Source organism: Glycine max, chromosome 17 (genome assembly GCF_000004515.6).
Source record: "Glycine max cultivar Williams 82 chromosome 17, Glycine_max_v4.0, whole genome shotgun sequence".
NCBI lineage: Eukaryota > Viridiplantae > Streptophyta > Magnoliopsida > Fabales > Fabaceae > Glycine > Glycine max.
The window spans coordinates 12774114-12794190 of record NC_038253.2 but is presented as its reverse complement, the minus strand read 5'-3'; the positions used below and the strand labels follow the sequence as shown (position 1 = coordinate 12794190).

Sequence of the window (20077 nt, the reverse complement as noted above, 5' to 3'; positions counted from 1 at the left end):
ACACCCTAATTCTTCAAGATATCTAAATTCATTTAATTCAATGAGCTAAATAAATGATACTTTTTTATTCACACGAACCGTACCTGAACTAAAAACTGGATTAATGTGTCAGTATTATTTCAATTGAATAATTTTTAAATTTTTTCCCCGGATTCATTAATTCATTAATATTATTTTTAAACACTATTAAAACGACGTCGCGCGGTGACCCCAGCCGCGAACACATAAAAAGCCGAATCTCGTGGAAAGTACAAAGACCCGCCATCACTGCTAACAACACAACAGAGCTCGAAATTCGCTTTGCCCTCCCTCTCTCTCCCTCGGCTCCAGCCCAAACCCTCTCTCTCCCTCTCTCCCAGAAACCAAAAACCTAACAAGACAAAAAAAAAAAAAACAAACCCTAACCCCTCTCTCATGGCTTCCTCACTCTTCCAACCTTCTCCGTCTTCCGCCATGACTCTCTCTTCTTCTTCTACTTCCTCTTCCTCTTCTCTCTTCACCGGCACTCTCCGAACCTTAGGTTTCGTTGATCATTCCCGCGCGAGAATCTCCGCGCCTAACACCGTGGCATTCAACTAATCACTAATCAATTTTCTTTTCTTCTTTTGTGTTATTTAATTACTATTTACACTCGATTGTGTTGTTTTGTTTCAATGGCAGAAATGTGACATGTCGGAATCGTCGAATTTCGTCAACGGGAAACCGATCATTCCGGTTCTCAACGAACGGACTCTGCCGAAGTTCATGGAATCCGCGAGGGAGGCGAAGACCGTCAGCAGAAACAGTAACCGGTTGAAATTGTTCTCTGGCAGGGCCAATCCCACTCTCTCTCAGGTTATTATTATTATTTGTGTATTGTTTTACATTGGTATTTTGAGTGAATGGGTCAAAATAACTGTTGGAATTTGTGTTAATTTTTGAAATAATGGAAATTAATGTGTGTTTCGTTGGGACTAATATTTGACCGATGAAACGCACGCTTAAGGACGTTTTCATCGTTTCAATGACTGTTGACTGGCGCACTAACTTTCCCAGACTTTCTGATAATATTTTGGTCTTTCGGTGGATTTTTTTAATAACATGCGTTTTTGTTACTGAATAAATATTCGCAGTTTCATTTCTGATTCAAAGTATCAATATAAGTGAAGGTGTCATCTAGCAAAGTGGTATGCAGCAATTTGTTGTTATAAACATGATAGGTGCTGCAAACCCTTGTTTTTTTACAAAGGAGGTCTAGCTTATTGAACAGAGAGTGTGTGACTTGTTGGTCTTACATATAAAAAGAACTTATTTTTTTGAACTCAGAATCTAGTAGCTACCTATTGTTTTGGTTTGTGGCTATAAAATTAAGTTAGTATATATGCTGTCTTTTTATTGGGCTGGTTTTTTTGTTGAGTTTTGTTGGTTTTCTAACGGTAATGGTTTGATTAGGAAATTGCTCGGTACATGGGCCTGGAACTCGGAAAGATTTCCATCAAGCGATTTGCTGATGGTGAAATATATGTCCAGTTACAAGAGAGTGTTAGAGGTTGCAATGTTTACCTTATACAGCCAACCTGCCCTCCCGCAAATGAGAATCTCATGGAGCTTAAAATAATGATTGATGCTTGTCGGAGAGCATCGGCCAAAAATATCACTGCTGTGATTCCATACTTCGGATATGCCAGAGCTGATAGAAAGGCAAGTATTTTGGATGCAACTACAAGATCCCGCTACTCATTGGTTTAATACTTGGTGTACTTTTGTTCTCTCTTGAAATTTTCTGACTTATTTGTGATGTATATGTCCAATTTCCCCATTGTTTTGTGTGCTAGTGCTGTCTAATGGAAAAATCATTTTTGTTACCTTTGTTATTTTATTGAATTTTTTTACCTTTAGTTGGTTTTGCATTTTTGCTCAATGATGTGAGCAATTGGATTTTACATGGAACTAATGGAGTTTGCCTCCTCTCTATAGACTCAAGGGCGTGAATCAATTGCGGCTAAACTTGTTGCGAACCTTATTACAAAAGCTGGGGCAGACCGTGTTCTTGCTTGTGACCTTCATTCAGGGCAGTCCATGGGTTACTTTGATATTCCTGTGGATCATGTACACTGTCAAGTAAGTAAGCTATGAATGTTTGTAGTTTATTTCTTGAAAACATTTTCTAATACTACTTTTATGATGTCCTCTAGCCCGTGATCCTTGATTACCTTGCCAGTAAGATGATAAGTTCAAGTGACTTGGTGGTGGTTTCCCCAGATGTTGGTGGTGTTGCAAGAGCACGTGCTTTTGCAAAGAAATTATCTGATGCACCTTTAGCTATTGTAGACAAGAGGCGCCATGGACACAATGTTGCTGAGGTAATAACGGCAACAAAATCTGCATTGTATCCTTGAAATGCCAAATCTTTCTTTTTTTTTCATTTATTTAACAGAGTACTTTTAAACAGATTTTATTGGGTTTTCCTTGGTGTTCATTATGAATAATTACTCTTTCTAGAAATAAATTGTCCTTTTCGCAACACTTTGCTTAATCAACTAATGTGACCATTGATAATGTCTATTTAATGTGTAGTATATTAAATTATTTCTTTGGCATTGTCATGTATATATATATACATATATATATATATTTATATATTCATTTCAATTTAATCTAAAAAGATGGAAGTTGATAACTTCAAAAGTGCGTAAGCACCTCCTTATGCACTCTAGAATAGAAGTTACGGTGATAATTGTATCTTCTAAGTGTGGCTATGCATAATATTTATCGTTCATTTTAAATTGTGATAAAATTGATATTAGTAGAGTCAACTGGGAATTTGCGACCCATGTCACTTGACACAAAGGCACACTATCTTTGTGTCTTGTTGTCGGGATCATTGATTTTGACACAAGGATGTGAATAATTTGAGTTCGAGAGGGAATATAATACTCCAATATTAGGCCTAGAATTCTGGCTTCTTTGTTAGATATTTGGGTGCCATATTACCATGTTATTTGGTGGCCAAACTTAGTTGCATTCTTATTTTTAGTTTTGAATGTACTAGCTAGTAGTAATTATCCTCACGACTAACTTAAACGTATATGTGGTTATGTTTGACCGGTAGGTGATGAACCTGATTGGTGATGTAAAAGGAAAAGTTGCTGTAATGGTAGATGATATGATCGACACTGCTGGTATGCCATCGTCATTGTCCAATTTGAACTTTGAAGAGAGATATTTTGTTCTGTGATTTTTTGCACAGTGTTTGCTGGGTTGAAGAAATCTAGTTAAGAAAACAAATTTTAGCTTGCTTTATTAATTAAATTAAAGTTTTACGAATGTTGAGATGACTACATCTTAAGATTGAAGTCATAATATCTGTTTTTTCAATGAAATTTTTTTTATCAAACAGATCACAGATGATCTTTAGCATATTTTGGTATTCCTACCTTTTAAAGTATTTGCACTAGAATTTTATAGTTGTATACTCTTGCTCTTTTAACCATTTATATATGTTGGTGCATTTTCTGGTTCAAATGTTGGTTTTGGACGTAGGGACCATTGCTGAGGGTGCAGCACTCTTGCATGAAGAGGGGGCTAGGGAAGTGTATGCATGCTGCACTCATGCTGTTTTCAGGTATTGCCTTGGGTCTACTCCCAACTATGAAGCATGTTATTTTTTCTAAGTATGATGTCAGTCAATAACTGTGGTTTATAATAATCCTGATTTTTTAAGTTAGTGATTGGTAGTGTTAGTCTGTCTCTTGGGCATTGTTTTCTCCTCTTTATTGCATTATTATATATTATATCTTATATATTATATCTATATCTTATATATTATATCTATACCGTGTTAGTGTGTTGTTTTCTTCTCTTTAATGAATTCTTGTATGTAAATGTGTTGCTCATGACATTCATGTAATCTTTATACATGAAACCACTACTAATATTATCGTTTTATTTGGATAATCACACTCACAGTCCTCCAGCAATTGAGAGGTTGTCCAGTGGCTTGTTTCACGAGGTGATTATCACAAACACCATTCCAGTTGCGGAGAAGAACTATTTTCCCCAGTTAACGATTATTACTGTAGCAAACCTTTTGGGTGAAACTATTTGGCGTGTTCATGATGATAGTTCTGTTAGTAGTATTTTTCAGTGAACAATCAGTTACTTTTGGAGTTAATTTAATGAATAAATGCTATTTGACCATCTTATATGATAAAAAAAATTTATTTATATATCTTGACCCATTTTCATATGTCAATAAATTTTTTTAAAGAATTTAATCTTTTAATAACTTTTCTAATTTTAGTCTCAAAATCTTAAATATAGGTAAAATTTAAGAAATAAGATAGGGCGGAAAACTTTATTTTCACAAGATATGGCGGTAAAATTTAATAATCTTAACAACTTTGTAATGTTTGTAAATGGATGAACTTCACACAGTGACCAGATCAGTTGACTCTTGTGAAACAAGTGAGAAAATGAACATTTGAGAATATCAAATGAGAATAACCAATATATATGATAATTATTTAAAAATATATAATTTTAGATAAAAGTTGTGAAATGATAAGTTAGGAATATAATTTATAAATTGAAAAGTTTGGAGTAAATTTTTTTAAAAGAGTAACAATTCAATGATGCAATAATTAAAGCCTAAACAAGGTGGACTTATCTCTTCACCTCTCTGTATAAATAACGACCTTCTCTGTATAAATAACGAATAAAAAGTAATGGATACAATGGGCGGGTAAGATAATGAGATTTGAATTTTTTCAATATGTGACATTCCATTCAACTTTAGATTTCATATATACACTGAATTTATATACAAGTACCCAATATCTAGTATTGTTTAAAAATGATATGAAAATAAACATATAATTTTTTAAAAATATTTAGTATCAAATCAGATATAATTACATAAAGATTGAGTAAAACAAGTTATTGTATTTTTAGCAGAGATAATAGTATCTTAAAAAACATTAAGTTTATTAAAATTTATCACAATTTACTCATTCTCCAAGTAATAATACTAATGTAATAACAACATGAAATGTATAAATTAATAATAAAAAATAATAAAATATAATTTTATAATTATTTAAAATAAAATTTATTAAAGCAGTCCATGATAAAAAAAATTAAAAATTTGTTATGAATTTAGAATTTATTATGAACAATTCATCATAAATAGATTTTTTAAGTATTATGTATATTTTTAAAAAAATTAAACATATTGATGGTTAATTTTTGTAATAAGACTATCATTATAAAATAAAATATATCAAATATTATAATTTATTAAAGTAACTTATCAAATATCTTCGTATAGAATATATATTTTATATTTGTTAACATTTAAATAAGAGAAAAATATAAAATAATTACTTAACTCTACAACCATAAAGATGAGTATAATTTTACAGCATATAGTCATATCATTCTGAACAAATCATAATAATAGTGTGAGTAATTTTACACTTATAATTTTTTACTCACATAATCAATATGAAGTAAAGGAAAAAATAGTATGACCAAACATTTATTTTTTATATAAAAAATTTAAATTCAAAAAGAATCTAAAAATAATAAATATGAATATATAATACTATATAATTATTAAAATTTATCTGTTTATTTTATTTATTTTTTATATAATGTTAATATGTAATAATTTTTAAATGTATTTCTTATCGATATTAAAATTTATTTTAAATTTTTTGAAAAATTGTAATTTTTTATTAAATAGATATAGTTGTTAATTATTTAAAAATATTTTTTTAATGATTTTAAAGATATTAATTTTAATTATGCAATGTTATTGAAGTTTTTTTTATAATAATGTTATTGAAGATTTGAATTGATTAATAAATTGAAGACTCTCATTTGATGTAATTAAAATTGTATTAGATCAAATACCAATCATATTCGTGGTGTGTGGTTGTCACAGGTCTACAATTTTGCACATAACCATAATCAAACACGAAATTCTCTTGTTAAATATATTATTCCCATTAATTTAAACTTAATGGAACCTTATATCATTGTGTCAATCCTTTGGGTTTAATAAAATTGTATGTGATGTTGTTGTTGTTGAGAGAAGAGTAGTAGAACAACATCAATGAAAAAAATGAGAACAAATACTATTTTGGATTAATTATATTATCTGTTATTTTAATAGTTTTTCCTATTTATGTCTAAATATTTTTTACTGCAGTGATAATATAAATATTTAAAATATTTTATAACGAAATTTGAATATGAAATTTTGTATGAGTGGCATTTAAAAGAAGATTATCATATAGTATGACAACCAAACAGATAAATCAATGTTTCTATAAATTAGTTCCCAACCTTAAAAAAACAACAACTTAGTTTCCATTTTCATGTTATCCTACAAAATCCCAAGTTCTAATGTAAATCTATCTATGGTATTTTAAATAAAATGAAAAAAAAAGTTTGAGGAATTAACCTGTTTCGACTCACTTTAACAAGTTTTCTCGACAAATTAAATGAAACGAGACAAACTTGGTTAATGAGTTTAAAAGAATAATCCAACTTTTTAAAAGAGACAAGTTAAACATGTGGATACAATGAATCTAATTATTTTAAGGCAACTCACTTTTTTCTATTGTTGTAATGTGTACAATAGAATCATATTTCCATTACACATATGGGATTGAAAATAATGAATTAACATAAATACAATTTCATTGTACATATAACTTAATCATACTTTTATTATTTTTTTCATCCCACTTGAAAAGGAAACATGTTTATGTCCGAACAATAATTTTGGAATATGACTAAAAAGCATACACTTTAGGGGTGTTCACGAGTATGTGTCACCCGTAAATTTCGAACTTATTCAAATTGATCTGAACAGGTTTGATTGAATCATTTATGTATTTGGGTCAAAATTGAATCGGATCGACCAAAATTGTTCATGTACGGTTTGAGTCACATGTTTAGATTTATAAATTCGTTACCCGTGAATCCGTAATTAAAATATAAATTATATATATATATATATATATTAAAAACTTAAAATATAATTTGAGGAAGGTGTAGTAATGCATTATTTCCTTTAGTGCTTTTAATAAAATAGTTACAATTTGATAAGTTGGGTAATAAATCCATCCCGTCATCGCAAAAATCCAAGAATAGGTTGTGATAAATGTTTTTTATATAATAAAATTTATGATAAATAACTTATATTGTGATATAAGATTAATTTTAACAATTGATAAATTTTTAAAAAATATTGAAATTAAACTTTAAAAAAATGGAAAGGATAGGTTAAAAGAGATAAGAAAAATCCATAAAAAATGTTAGTTGAAGATTTTTTTAAATAAAAATACTTTTGTTAAAAAATAACTCATAAAATTGGTCAATTATCATGCTATTTTTTCTTTATATATAACAAGAACTGATTTTAAAAGATTTTTTTTCTTATATAGGGCTAAAATTTGAGTTTAACCTAATTTTTGAATAGTTATAAAAATCATCAAAACCCGGACTGAAAAGAGAACTCCCACTCTGCCGTGCCGCTTTGTTTCTCAGGTAACAATCCATTCACTTCACAACAAACCATATTTCATGTTTCTTTACATTCACTTCCGACTCTCGAATTTTCTTCACCAACCAACATAATTAACAACTCTTTTTATATACCACTTATTTTTTTATTGTGTTGTGTGCCTCAGAAATATTAATTTCATATTTATAAACATTGTCATCTTCATATAATTATTTGAGTGAGTTTTGATAGAGTTCAGTTAATGGCAAAATGAGAAACCCCCCAAGCTTCGTGGTTAAAAAGGAATGAAATAGAGAAGAATCAAGTAAATTGAGATTACTCATGATTGTCGACTAATCTTGCCTTCATTGTAAATAATTATTAACCATGAAGCCCTCTCTTGTGTGATTTTTTTAATCTTTTGTGATATATGCTTTAATTGTGAAACCTTGTTCCATTTAGAGACTCGGGATTAACGGGTAGAATTGGTGAAAAGTGTATGCATAGGAAAGTTAATTTTTTACAAAGGTATATACTCTCAGAAAGATAGGAAACATTTTATACGATCCTTCACAAAGGTATATACTCTGCTCAGTTATATTATTTGCTAATAATGTTCAGAAAGTAGGTACTAGGTAGTTGAGTCTTTTGTCTTTTGATTACTCTATTGAAAATTTACTACAATTTTGTAAACTATTACATGTTTAATTTTTTGAAATAACAAAGTACTATAATCAATATTTCAAGTGTAGGTCAAGAGTTGTTAATTTAAGTTGCTTCTTCTGTTGTTCATTTTCTTCCTAATACCACCACAAGTCCATGTTACTTTCACCCACTTCTATTTTTTTATTTTATTGTTGATAGGTTCTTTAGAATTTGCAAATGAGACAACGGGAAAAGAAAAGTGATACAAGGAGTGTTAATGATTTATCTCCAATTCCACCAATTAGCGTTCCCTCTTCATATCATACTTAACCACTAAGACACAACCACAAGGACATGAAACTTCACCACAACAAGGACAGGAACAACAACCTAAATCTGCATAAGTAGAGGTAAGAGGGCTTATTGTAAGTATTGTAATGCATCATATGCAACAACTAGTTCTATCTATGGAACCTCTAACTTGAGAAGACATGTGTTCCAACAATGTAAGTATTGTAATGCATCATATGCACCAATTATTTTTGGAAGTGAGAGTGAGAGTGACCCTAATAAAATTAGTATGAAACTTGTTGATTTTAATCAATAGCATACTCTAATAGCACTTGCAAATATGAAAATTATTGATGAACTTGCCTTTAAGTTTGTTGAAAATGAAGCGTTTAGGAAGTTCATGGAAGATGCTCAACCTAAATTTAAAATTCCTTCTTGTGTCACTATTGCTAGATATTGCAATTACATGTGTGTGACAGCTCATTATATTGATGAAGGGTAGGAGTTGAATAACAAAATATAGAAATTTTATTTGATTTCTAATCACAAAAGTGAAACCATAGGGATAACCCTAGAGAATTGTTTAAAAGAATGAGGGATTTCAAAAGTTTGTTGTGTAACAGTGGATAATGCAAGTGCTCATAATTTGGCTATTTCATATTTAGTTAGTGCATTGAGTGTTTGGAATAAACATTCTTTGTTGAATGGAGAGTTCATGCATATGTAATGTTCTGCTCATATTTTAAATTTAATTATTAGTGATGAATTGAAAGAAATTGACCTATCCATTAGAAAAATAAGAGCTTCATGTAAGTTTGTGAAGTCTTCTCCAAGTCGATTTGCAAGTTTTAAGAGGTGTGCTGAAGAAGTAAGTGTATCCACTAAGATCATGTTAATACTTGATGTACCAACTAGGTGGAACTCTACTTATTTGATGTTAGATATTGCTGAAAAATATGAGCATGCATTTTATCGCTGCGAGTATGTTAAGGCTGCATGTGTTAAATCTCATATCTAGTGAAGGGGAAGGATGTCCCAAAGAGATTGATTAGCAACATGCTTGTGTTTTTATTAGCTTTTTGAAAACTTTCTATGATGCAACTCTTTCTTTTTCTGGGTCATTGCATGTTACTGCTAACATTTTTTTAGAAGCTAATTAATATTCAAAAATGACTAAATAAGTGGAGGCATAGTGATGACTTAGTGATACAAAGGATGACAACAAATATGTAGTTAGAGTTTAATAAATATTGGAAAAGTGGTGGAATTAACTATCTTTTGTTTGTTGTTGTTTTTCTTGATCCTATAAATGTGAGTACATTCAATTTTGTTTTAATCGTATGTATGATATTGAAAAGAGTATGAACATGATAAAAAAATTGAAAGACCTCATTCATAAACTGATTCAACAATATATACTAGAACATCTCATTTCTCATTCTAGTAGCAATTCAGTCAATTCTAGTACATTGACTTCAAACATGACCTCACAACATAATGATGACATATGTGATAAGGGTGATGATTGAGATGATGAATTTAGAATGAAAATGAAGAAAAAAACAGGGTGAAGTGCAAAAAAATGAGTTAGATAAGTATTTGGAGGATGATGTTGAAGATGACCATGCTAAGTTTAATATTTTGAATTGGTGGAAATTGAAAGCATTCAAATATTATATTCTTTACTGTATGGCTAGAGATATATTAGTTATTCCTGTGTATACTATATCATATCTGAGTCTGCATTTAGTATAGGGGATAAAATTCTAGATTCATTTCGTAGTTCCGTGAGTCCTACTTGTGCTCAAAATTGGCTCAGATCTACTAAGCAAAATGTTAATGACTTGCAAGTTGAAATAAATGAAGCGGAAAAGATTGAATGACTTGCAAGTTCCTTGAGTCCTACTTGTGCTCAACATTGGCTAGATTATTATTTGTTTAACCTTTTTTCATATTTATTTTTTTTACCATGTTTATAATATCAATAGGTCATATTTTGTTCATTTGTTTCAACAAATGTGGTTGTAGCAAATCTGGTGGCAAGAAATTAGTTTGTAGAAAATAATTATGTTTTGGACTATTATAGTAAATCTCGTTAAAAAATATTTTGTTTTAATTTGTATTAGTCTATTTTAGAATATTATGTTGATGGTGCTAAATGAATCAATTGTACTACTTTCAGACATTTGATAATGTTGTGTTAATTGTATTGGATATTTAAAAGAATCATGATATAAAATACTAGTTCTAAGAAAAAAAAAATCAAATGGATAATTTGTTACCCCAAATCGAACCAAATCAGTCATGAATGAGTTGGTTTAAAAAAAAATTGTGAAAACCAAATCAATGTTAACCAATCAAATTTGACTGGGTTGGGTCCTAAATTTTGTCAAAACCAATCTGAATCCATTTGAGTGGATTGTGTCATTAGCAAAAGTGATAGTGTCAATAACAACTCTCCCCAACTAATCAAGTACTGATAGTATACACTGCTTGTTGGGCCTAGAAAAGGTTCATGTAACCTACCCGATCCAACCGGGTCTACCTTCCCGAGAGGAACCCTAGCATTGCCTAAAATGATAAAACCCTAATTTGTATCTATAAATTGTTGCCAATTTCACCCTTTTCGTTCAAAAGTCCATTAAACAGTGGCGATTTCTAGTTTTAGTTCTCTTCAACTGTATTCCTTCTTTTTGTTGTTCTGTTGCTACTGTTCATTTCTTCTAGATTTAGCCCTTGGCGCTGTTAAATTTGGTGCTGAACAACGTGGTTTTGTTTTTCCTGAATTTCTTTTGCTAAAGGCGAGTATTTTGAGTCCGTGATGAAGATTTATCTGTGCCGGAGGCGAGTGATATGTTTTGCTCGTCGGTGACGGCGCAATTCCTCTAAGAAGTTCTGAGCTCAACATTCAATTTTTTTAACCTTTGATTGCTATTTTAAGTGTTTTGTAAATTATCTATTGTTTAATTTTTTTTAAAAAAATTTCTCTTAATTGAGAGATTTATCAATTTGTTGAGGATAATTTGAATTGTAATTGAGTTTGATTAAGAGGGAAAAGCTAAGCGAAGTGATGATAGAAATTCATTTGTCTGTCAATCCGCTGATATTTGTGTGATGTATTCATGAATCCCGACAGGTTCTGATCGCTATCTTTGTTCCCTCTTTCTATTTTTTTTTTGTTTGGTTTTAGAATTTCTAGGTTTTTGTTCCCAGTCTTTTAATCTGAAATTTTGAATGTTCAACTTGAGTTTATTGAAGATTAAAATCAAAATTGTGAATGGGCATGTGATGAGTCTCATTATCAAATGGGTAATTTGCGTCTGAATTTCATTGATGCTATATCACCTTGGAGAACTGATGCCCACAACTTTGTCATTATTCACTACAAATGATTGGAGACTGATGTCTATATTTGTTTGTTTCAGTGGTATTCCAGTTAATTTCTTTTGTAGATGATATAAATTTCTAAGGAAATCTGGAGCATTTTAATAACAGAATTTGTTTTACAATGGATCACGCAGACAGACACGAAATTGGCCAAAGAATGGTTGATTTTGAAAGAAAGAAGTAGCTTCGTTTTTTGTTATAATATGAAAAAATTGGCCAAAGAAAATCTTATAAATTGACTCATTGTTCTTCACATTTCTCAAACAATTTCTTGTTCTCTCTCGTTATTAATTTGTCATTCCCAATTTTCAATTCTAATTCTCCAATTCCAATTTTAACTTTGGTTTTATTTTTTTCCTTGTCAAATGGATTCAAGTAAGTATAATTGACAAATTTTTCCTTCAATTCCACTTTGTCTTATCTGTCGGATCAAATATTGATAAAATATGAAATTATGTCTTTCTTGGAAATAAAATATATTCATGATTAACTTTTTTATGCCCTCATAACAAATACCTCCTAAAAGTTCAAGATTCATTGAGTTCTACCGTTGAATAAATGATAAAAGAGATATTGAATCCTATCTAACACTATACATCCCACTAAATAATGATATATGATCTCAAAATGATATCTAATATTACAGATAAGTACTAAAGATACTCTAAAAATTATCACGTTATTGTTGTGTCTACATTGGTAACAAAAGGTTTATTAGTCAAAAGATATATTAAGATTTAACTTGGAAGCTAATTAGATCAAAATTGGACAAACATTGTTTTCGGATGCTAAATACAGAGAAAGAAAAAAAAAAAAGAAATAAAGTGTCACACAATGCAGAGGAAAAAAAAACTCAGTGTCACACAATATCCTAATGTATGCCTATGTACATTTGCTTGTTATAACTATCTCTAATGTAATGATTAAGACTCCGAAAAGAGATTAAAAAAGGAACTGCCTGCAGAACTTGTGGTGAGTGTGCCCTTAAAATTTGACATCTTTTTCATTATCTGTCTGACTTCAAAGCTAAAGCCCATTTTCTTTCACCCTGCAGAGACAAACATCGATAAAAAATAGGTATTAGTTATCTGTTAATGTTTTTTGAACCAAACTGATTTGGAGGAAACTAGTCCATTTTTGTGATGAAGTTACTATAAATATAATGTTGATCCAGAACAAGACTGTGGTAATTATTACTGCCACCTTTGACTTTTACAAAAAAAGAAGTTCAACTGATGTGATATGCACCTTGATGGAGGATGAAGCATGAACTCTAACACAGATATCCAACATGGTATATAAATATGAACATTTTGATATAATTAATGTCTAAAATATAGGACACAGGACATTGTATACATACATAAATAAAGATATTTTAATTAAATAAAATATGAATAATATATAACAAAATATCTAAATTGATGGGATATACTTGTCTTTTTAAACCAATCTTCTATAAAAAATTTTAAGTATATTAAATATGTAAAGGGTAACGGCTCAAATGTTCAAAAAGGCAACAAAATGTAGCTTTTGAATTAGATATCTTTTAAGAATTATGGGACAAGTATTGACCAAGAGAGGTGTCTGGGCTTTCATATATTAATGGACTATTATTCTTTTATCTGTATCGTCCTAAAGCATTTCCTACAGCTCTTGAAGAGAGAAAGAAGATGGAAATGTATATTTACCGGTAATTAGTATGTTTATAGACCCCAATCTTTGGTGGATATCTAATATGACCAATCTCCATCTTCTTTAAGGAAAACCTCAGGGTGTACTGCTGCATTTGTAAAATTCAGTGCTCGTTGTAGTTTGCGGTGGTCAAATACTTCAACATCAACAGCGAATATTGAATTAACTGGTCGATGATCTGAGAGCTTATTTTCTGAACGCCTGTATTGAAGTTGCTTTATTCCTTTTCCTAACCACAATATACGATCACACCTGCAGGCATATAAGGTTGACTTAGTGATGAAAAGAAAGAGAGGGGGACAAAGGTGATGGGTTCGATTTCCTCTACTAATAAAAAACTAATAACTAACAACTAACAACTAACATTTGCGGATAAAAAAATCCATCACACTTATAATCTTACCTAGGGTCACTTATCTTAATATATTATAATGGACAAGAAGTATCAAATGCATAACCAACAAAACATTGACAAGTTTGCACTTACCAGGCTGGAGATCTCTTCTTTTCCCCTTCTTTTGGGTTCTCACCAATGTATTTATCAGAATTAAAATCATACTTGTATGTGGGTGGGAAGTTTATCAACCCCTCTTTCCATCCATCAAACACATGACCACTACGTAATTCATTACTTAGCTGCAATGCAAATCAGGTGAAGCAATTAGAAAATTCTTGCTAAAAAATCATGTGTAGATCAACAAATGAATCCATGATTGGTGCTAACACTTCAAACCTCTTTTGCATCTCTAGGCCTAGATTTTGTAGGATGCAAATTTTCTATAATATCACTTTTGAGACCATTAGTCTAGTCTTAAGTTTCACCATTCTCACCTGATCGTAATTCATCAGTTCATCCCAATTCTTTAGAGCTACCAGCTTTCGAACCTCCCCATCCATCATATTGATACGATAATTCAAATCCCCAAACCAGAAAATTTGACTGTTGGCAGGGAACAAGCCATCAATGAATCCATGATGTTCATATCAGCAACAGTAAACATATTATATATCACCATTTTCTATGAATCACTTATGTTCCTTCATTCAGCAAAGTATTTTCTCCTCATCTGTGTTTTAGCCTACAGTTGTTCTGTTTACTTAGAAATCAAATTAGACTTTTTACTTGCATGTAATCTCTTCAGTTGACTCTAGTTATTTCTCCATTCAACATCTTTGTTGATACTAGATTCTTTTTTAAATGTCTATAGATTAAAATTTAACATACATTATTTTTTGTCAAACTGTTCAACACGCACAGTCCTTGGTTATTTTTACATCTTTCTAGCAGCCTTTTTGTTTTATGAAGCTCAAAAGGTGATTGTAAAGGACAACTTTCAACATAAAGTAAACTTACTCATGAGATGGGATTGTTTGTGGTTGATCTGTATCAAAGACGGATGAGAAACAAGTGCGGCGGAGAATTTCATGAACGTCTGCGTTTCGTCTTATTTCTGCCCCATCCTTCTGGCCAGAAGTCAGATGGGAACAAACAAAGCACAAACGTGACTGAAAGAGAGACATACTAACTGAAACAGACCCCTGCATAAGACACAATTTGTTATCAGTATCACATCCACTCAGGTTAGAGTCAACATGTTCTAACTCAAAACATAATGTAAGTTTTCTTGTGTTCTACATATAGCAATGCACATAGTCTGCCACCGGTCACATTGCATACTATACTCAACAATGCATTCAATTATCACATACTATACTACTTAAAAGTTCAATGATGTCTTCTTGTTAACACTTTGACATTGAAATTCCTATTGTCTTGGAACCAATTAAATATACACCTATGTTAAAATGATGTCAAATTAAGTGTGAAAATGTGCATTACTACATTACCTTGTTTCCCATGTAGCCCATAAGACCAACTCCAACTGGAGAAACTTTCAAGTTATTAATGTGCCTTCTCAACCTCCTTTGCACCCAAACAGACACATATATTCCTACCATCTGCTTGCTGACAATCCGGACATATTTACGATGAGATTTCACCTTACTTATTCCATTAACTTCTTTGTCATTTGCTACTTCAAAATAATCATCATCATCTTCCTCGTCTGATAGCATGTCAGATAAGTCGTCAATAATATCAATTACTTCTTCAGGCATCACTTTCTGCTCTTTCCATAACAAGCCCAAATTTCCAGAACTATGGTGTGACCGTTTCATTGCATTCGAATATTTTGAAGCAGTATCTGTCCAGCTAAAGCCGGTTCTCTCTGAGCTGCTTAGTACTCGGCGCAATTTCGGACTGGAATCAGTATGTGGAGTTGCATCTAATGGACGTTCAGGCCAGTCAAGTATAGTCTGAAGATCAATGTCATGTATTTTCCTCAGCTGTAAATTCTTTCCTATACCGAATATGCTGCTTTTCACTTCCTCTTGTTCTAGATCATCATTGTCAAAAGTTCCTAAATACTCCTCATTCATCATGTCTAGTGGATTAACATCTACACTGTCTGCTAGAGCATTAACAGAAGCAGAAGAAGAAGTTTTTTGAACAGGAGAATGAGGGGCACTGTAGCTTTTGTGCTTGCTTTCAGGTTCAGAAGATTTGTTTAGAGTTCTTCGGATGATCGCTTCCCATTTGCGGATGGGTGTGTTATCCTCAGCCCCTAGAACATTTCCAGCACTCAGGGGGACAACCTCTTGGAAACTGTTGTTGAGAGAAGTTATTAGTGTGGAAGCCAATCGCACAAAAGGCATCAGAAGACCAATTTTATAAACAATCTAAAGATGCATAAATGGGACCCTTCATGTTGAGTTTTAACATGATAAGGTCACAGAAATTTCATGTTGATGAGTGATAGAAAGTTTGCAACACAAGACACTTTTTTCTAACACAATTTTTTATTTGTTAAAATTTATCAAAAACTATAATATCATGAATAATGTTGGAACAATCTTTATTGACTAGTATAAAGGTTTGGTGCAACTGATCTGCAAGATATAAGAGAGAGAAGGTGCAAGTCTTCAAGGCATGTTAGGTTCTATTCTCTTGCCAACCTTTATATAAATTATATCTTGAATGGGATTCACCAAGACACCCTATTGCATCCAGTTTTTATAGAGATTGGCAGGAAAATTGAACCTATACCTTAAGTGTCTCCACACGCCTCAGAGATTGTACCTTCTCTCTCTTCTTTTCTCTGTTGCAGACCAGTTGCACCAAATTTTTAGATTAAATTACTAGTCAATAAAGATTGTTGCAACAAATAAGGTTTATTAGATAAGGTATAGGCCACACACAGTTATGTTTCAACAAATTTCAATTTTATATAACAGAGAGTGTTAACAAAAAATGTGATAGAGAATATATGTTACTAGTATTCTCATTTCGTGTTTATCTCTTCTGAACTGGTGATTTTTTTAGAGGCTTGGAATGAGCTTAAATATAGCAAAAAGGTGTTCCTCTACATATAAGAACATGATATCTTTCTTTTATTCTTAAAATCATTGTTTTGGAGATAAATAGGCATTTCCATCTAAAAACATGAACTTATGATCAATCAGATCACTTTACATAATTGCATATGAAAGGGGGGTATTGCCATAAGTCGCATATTCTTTTTTATGGATTTATTCAATAAAAGAAGGCTCACTCTATTTAAATATTAAAAAAACACATAAATAGGGGAGAAAGACAATCATGTGAAATTAATGCACATAGCAAAAGTCTAACTCCATGAACTTTATCATAAACAAGATGTGAAAAAATAAATCTATATAGCATATCAGGTTATATATATGATGAAATGTAAGCTCATCAAGTTCTGCCTAAAATCTCTTGAATGATCCAAAAACTTGTTCATTATGTTGAAGAAGCAAACATAGGACATGTGTGCACCCTGAACATGGTAGAAATAGTAAAACATTAGGCAACTATAGAGAAACTACTTACCCAATAATGTAAATATCTGCTGGCTCATTGGTACAAAGCCAGTCCTCAATGTCAAGATCCTTACTTGGAGCTCTTCCAGCAACATTCCATGTGCCAATTGTTACCCTGCAAAATAACCATTTTATGATGCATTTCATTAATATCATTAAATTAGTAACACAACACAACACATAACTTGACTACTACCACCATACCTCAGTTCCTTTGTATTTATGTATTGAACACGCAGAGTTTCTGATTTCCCTCTTCTATGTTTTGTATTGTAGCCCTTACACGGTGTGTCTGAATTACAAAATCAACATATTATGGTGATTTTAACAATCTGAACTCAATCAAGTCTCAAAAACAGTCAATCATTTGAAAGTTCACAAAACTAGTCAAGCTAGTTGGCCTAAGAATTTAATTCCATATACTTTGCAGTCAGTAACATATTTGGAATTTGCTTTAGACTTCCTTTGTTTTTCCAAGGAACATTTTAGCTCCATACTTGCACCATAAAGATCAACACATAAGAACACAGGTTTTTCATGTCCTCCAAAGCAAGCAATGACAGAAGGTGTATAAAAGCAAAGAGCACATATTCTTCCTTTAAAGAACCATAGTAATGCAAAGGAATAAAGTATTTGCCTGATATTTGACTTGGGAATATGGATTGTGTTCTAAGTGGACGATTATCTTCACGCACGCCAAGTCTTGAATCTTTAAGAGAGCAAGCTGAAGGAGAATTGAAAGAACAAAGAAGGGAAAAAAATGAAAAAGAGAAAGAAAAAGATCAAGTTAAACAGGAAAAAGCATATAATATAGCCTAAAGCATACCATCATCTTCACTCTCAGTTTCAGTGTCCACTTCGTCTTCACTAAAATCATACACCTTTGGCTTTATGTTTAACCATTTCTTCATCACAAGGGAAGGCCAAAAGGCCTGCAATGAGACAACATTAGAAGCTTCTAAGAAAAATAGTTATCCTTAAACACAAGTCAGAGATAAGTATACGAGGCATGTTGATGCTTACCTCTGAGCGTTTTCCTCTCCTTGTTTTCATTGCCTCAGGTCAAAAATACTATAACTGAACCAAAAAAGCACTTGTTTTGTGTACTGTGTATTAAGACTTTCAGAGCTCTAGCTCTTAAATATGGAAACAGTCACTGACATGTTTTAGGCACTATTTGACAGCCAATATTTAAAAAAAGTGGTATTTCTCAGATTGTAACAATTAACAAAACAAAGTTGGAGTTATTTGAGTGCACAATAGAAGGGAGATCCTCTATAGAGCCAAAAAGAAAAAGACAGAAAATGTGTGACTATATAGCATTATAGCCAGATATCCACATCCACAACTTGCAGAAGGAGAAAAGAAAACAAAGAATAATACTGGTCCTCACTGCACTTCTGAATTGTCTGAATGATAATAAAAACACAGGAAAAGAAAGTACTAAAAGGAAAACGCTCTCATTAATTGATATTTCGGGAGAAACCTAAAAAGGAAATCCAATAACACTAAATGTCACATTTAAAAGGATATATATATATATATATATATATATATATATATATATATATATATATATATATATATATATATATATATATAAAGAGTTATACTCTTGGTGTAACACTTCTCTATAGCACTATTTTTTCCTCATATTCCATCAATGATCACTTATCACACTTTTTTCTTTTCTTTCTATTTTTTTTCGTAATTATACAATGAAGAAATTGAGAAAATATAATTTCTCTATAAAAGATAAATCATGGAGCCAGCACCAACAAACAAAACCGTTGGACTAATATAGTATTCATTGCCAGTAACCAAATATGTATTTATTTATATTATGTTTCATATTAAATTAAACAACTAGCTAATAGCAAAATCTAGCCCAAACCATAAAAAAAATCCAAATGATTAATTGTATATTATTATTAGAACAATAATGCACATACCTATATCTTGTTACTCCTACTACTACTACTTGCTGATTTACCAGTGCCACAAAAATGTAGAAATTCATACATCAGCAAATACCAAAACTGATGACGACAGGGAACCAAAAGCAAGGATACATACAAATCAAGTGTTCAATCACAGCCAAGATTTGCTAATGACCCCACAAAAGGGGAAGGTTCTTTTAACAAGGAACAATCTAATAAATAAACAAAACCAGAGTTGTGAGACTTGAGACTTAATTATTAATTTAATTAATGGATGCTTAGATCAAATAGGCAACTAACCAGAGTGTGAACTGATTAGGATTCATTATGTCAACAACAGCTGTAGACTCATTGGTTAATCAATGAGCTAGTCGACCAATATTATTATTATTATTATTATTATTTTCTTCTTCTTCTTCCATGCAGAACAGGTTGAGAAATTGACAACCTTTGAATAAAAAAACACAAAAATAAATTGACCACAAAAGTGAAATTAGATGAATGTGAGGGAGTGAGACCATGGCATGTAGGGCCAGCGCACTATATGTGAAGGTAACATACAGTCGAGTATTCAACTGTGAAAGCTAGCATGCATCTAATCATATTTTATGTCAAATTGGCGAGCAAGTTGGTGGGGAATAACAGATTCACGAGAAGATTCATATCTCTCACTCGCAGATTAGAACTTTCAATAATATTAACTGAATTGATAAAATAATATCGA

General features: G+C 31.4%; 2 protein-coding genes and 3 non-coding genes across 6 annotated transcripts; 4 read left to right on the top strand and 1 right to left on the bottom strand.

Annotated features, from left to right (window-relative positions):
* Window positions 1-240: 240 nt before the first annotated feature.
* LOC100794730 (ribose-phosphate pyrophosphokinase 1) lies at window positions 241-4179 on the top strand. 2 transcript variants are annotated; one of them, XM_003549925.5, is made up of 8 exons: window positions 241-564; window positions 661-834; window positions 1432-1680; window positions 1957-2100; window positions 2175-2342; window positions 3092-3161; window positions 3523-3604; window positions 3949-4179. In XM_003549925.5, exons 1-8 carry the CDS (start codon window positions 415-417, stop codon window positions 4127-4129), a joined length of 1218 nt encoding a protein of 405 aa, XP_003549973.1. In that variant the 5' UTR covers window positions 241-414; the 3' UTR covers window positions 4130-4179. The 2 variants fall into 2 exon arrangements, with proteins under 2 accessions (XP_003549973.1, XP_006600890.1); XM_006600827.4 differs by having other exon boundaries at window positions 241-567.
* Window positions 4180-11244: 7065 nt separating this feature from the next.
* Window positions 11245-11334, top strand: LOC113000019 (small nucleolar RNA U61). Its single transcript, XR_003265292.1, has one exon. It is a non-coding gene; the product is annotated as a small nucleolar RNA U61 (small nucleolar RNA).
* A 159-nt stretch (window positions 11335-11493) lies between these two features.
* Window positions 11494-11578, top strand: LOC113000026 (small nucleolar RNA snoR14). The gene has a single exon (XR_003265299.1). It is a non-coding gene; the product is annotated as a small nucleolar RNA snoR14 (small nucleolar RNA).
* A 129-nt stretch (window positions 11579-11707) lies between these two features.
* LOC113000016 (small nucleolar RNA Z101) lies at window positions 11708-11797 on the top strand. The gene has a single exon (XR_003265289.1). It is a non-coding gene; the product is annotated as a small nucleolar RNA Z101 (small nucleolar RNA).
* A 785-nt stretch (window positions 11798-12582) lies between these two features.
* On the bottom strand, window positions 12583-18876 carry LOC100794203 (type I inositol polyphosphate 5-phosphatase 2). The gene is made up of 11 exons (XM_003549924.5): window positions 18437-18876; window positions 18240-18345; window positions 18051-18137; window positions 17618-17705; window positions 17424-17528; window positions 15362-16178; window positions 14868-15052; window positions 14345-14453; window positions 14001-14149; window positions 13510-13765; window positions 12583-12866 (listed from the first exon to the last, which is right to left on the bottom strand). The coding sequence occupies exons 1-10, from the start codon at window positions 18464-18466 to the stop codon at window positions 13552-13554; spliced, it is 1890 nt and encodes a 629-aa protein (XP_003549972.1). The 5' UTR covers window positions 18467-18876; the 3' UTR covers window positions 12583-12866; window positions 13510-13551.
* Between the last annotated feature and the right edge of the window lie 1201 nt (window positions 18877-20077).